The sequence below is a fragment of the Priapulus caudatus genome, unplaced genomic scaffold (genome assembly GCF_000485595.1).
Source record: "Priapulus caudatus unplaced genomic scaffold, Priapulus_caudatus-5.0.1 Scaffold2482, whole genome shotgun sequence".
Taxonomy (NCBI): domain Eukaryota; kingdom Metazoa; phylum Priapulida; class Priapulimorpha; order Priapulimorphida; family Priapulidae; genus Priapulus; species Priapulus caudatus.
Window position 1 is genome coordinate 29,451 of NW_014579543.1, and position 2,017 is coordinate 31,467.

The following is a 2,017-nucleotide window of genomic DNA, read 5'->3' on the forward strand; positions in this document are numbered from 1 at the left end:
ATTAACTAACTAATTAAAACACACTTAACCAATTAACTAATTAACACGTAACTAATTAATAACACGCACACATCTTGTCTCTCGCGTGTGTGGAGGATGCGCTCTCAGCTTCCATGCTTTCGTCAACTACATGGCAACGAAGAGCTTCATGCGGGACATCGATTAACTAACTAATTAAAACTCATTTAACCAATTAACTAATTAACACGTAACTAATTAATAACACGCACACATCTTGTCTCTCGCGTTATGGTGCAGGTTGCACGCTCAGCTTCGTAGTCGATGTTACCTCTTCCCCTCCTCCCCCTCTTTCCCTTCTCCTTCTCCCTCTCCTCCTCCTTCCCCTCGCCCTCTTCTCCTCCTCTCTCACCTTCGTAGTCGATGTTGCCGTCTCCGTCGGCGTCGGCGCTTTTCACCATCTCGGCGATGGTCATGTCCGTCACATCTGGGTTCAGTTTCCGGATGATCAGACGCAGCTCCTCGCGATCCAGCTTTCCGTTTCCGTCACGGTCGAAGAGTCGGAACGCCTCGGTGTACTCGAAGTCGATGTCCCGCATGAAGCGCTTCGTTGCCATGTAGTCGACGAAAGCCTGGAAGCTGAGCGTGCAACCTGCACACACGCGAGAGACAAGATGTGTGCGTGTTATTAATTAGTTACGTGTTAATTAGTTAATTGGTTAAGTGTGTTTTAATTAGTTAGTTAATCGATGTCCCGCATGAAGCTCTTCGTTGCCATGTAGTTGACGAAAGCCTGGAAGCTGAGAGCGCAACCTGCACACACGCGAGAGACAAGATGTGTGCGTGTTATTAATTAGTTACGTGTTAATTAGTTAATTGGTTAAATGAGTTTTAATTAGTTAGTTAATTGATGTCTCGCATGAAGCTTTGCCATGTAGTCGACGAAAGCTTGGAAGCTGAGCGCGCAACCTGCGCACGCGAGAGACAAGATGTGTGCGTGTTATTAATTAGTTACGTGTTAATTAGTTAATTGGTTAAGTGTGTTTTAATTAGTTAATTAGTCGATGTATGTTACATGGCGCGCTTCGTTGCCATGTAGTCGACGAAAGCTTGGAAGCTGAGAGTGCAACCTGCACACACACGCGAGAGACAAGATGTGTGCGTGTGTTATTCATTAGTTACGTGTTAATTATTTAATTGGTTAATTAGTTACGTGTGTGTTAATTGGCTAATTAATTACACGTATGCAAGAGAGGTGTGTGTAGTTAATGATGATTTAGAATAATAACTCCTTCCACTCTATGTACATCTCTCATTCCTCTCCCTCCCCGCCTCTCACTCCTTCCTCCACTCGTCACCCTCCTTCCTCTCTATGCACACCTCTCTCTTCTTTCTCCTCTCTCTCTGTCTACACTTCTCCCCCTCTTCACGTTCTTCTCGCTCCTTCCCTGTTATGCTTTACACCGCTCCCTTCTCCCCGCATCTTTCCCTTTCCGCTCCCTTCCCCCCTCGTCCCTCTTCCTCTCCCCCTTCCCCCCTCGTCCCTCTTCCTCTCCCCCTTTCCCCCTCGTCCCTCTTCCTCTCCCCTTTTCCGCGTCTCGGCCTCGCGAGCGCGTGCAGCGCCACCTACCGCTGGTATCCAGAGCTCCGATCATGTCGCAGGCAATCAGCCGGATGTTCTGTACGCTAGGAACGCTCCTGCCCGACAGGAGGCGCCTCAGTAGGCGTTCAAGGTCATCGACGCTCAGACCTCGCGAACTGTCGCCGCCCCACGAGTTAAACACGGTGCGGTAGTCTGCAACACGCATGCGCGCGCGCGTGCGCACAGCGCGTTAGTGGACTCTCTCTTGCATCTCGTATCACCTCATAATGATTATTATATAAAGTCCAATGGGTTATATGATCGAAGACGGACAAAGAGAGAGAGGGAAAGTTGATCAAAGAGACAGATCAACACTGCGAATTATTATCACCTCATAATGATCATTATTCAGAACGTGAAATTAAAATATAATTTATATATATATATATATATATATATATATATATATATATATAT

General features: G+C 46.8%; 1 protein-coding gene across 1 annotated transcript in view; it reads right to left on the reverse strand.

Moving 5' to 3' along the window:
• The window catches only part of LOC106818742 (calmodulin-like), a 5,007-nt gene extending 3,226 nt beyond the window's left edge, over positions 1–1,781 (reverse strand). The window contains exons 1-2 of the mRNA XM_014823412.1: positions 1,589–1,781; positions 371–610 (exon numbers count right to left, since the gene is read on the reverse strand). Of these exons, the coding sequence (XP_014678898.1) occupies positions 371–610; positions 1,589–1,766 (418 nt within the window). The 5' untranslated portion in view covers positions 1,767–1,781. The remainder of the gene's footprint in view (positions 1–370; positions 611–1,588) is intronic.
• Between the last annotated feature and the right edge of the window lie 236 nt (positions 1,782–2,017).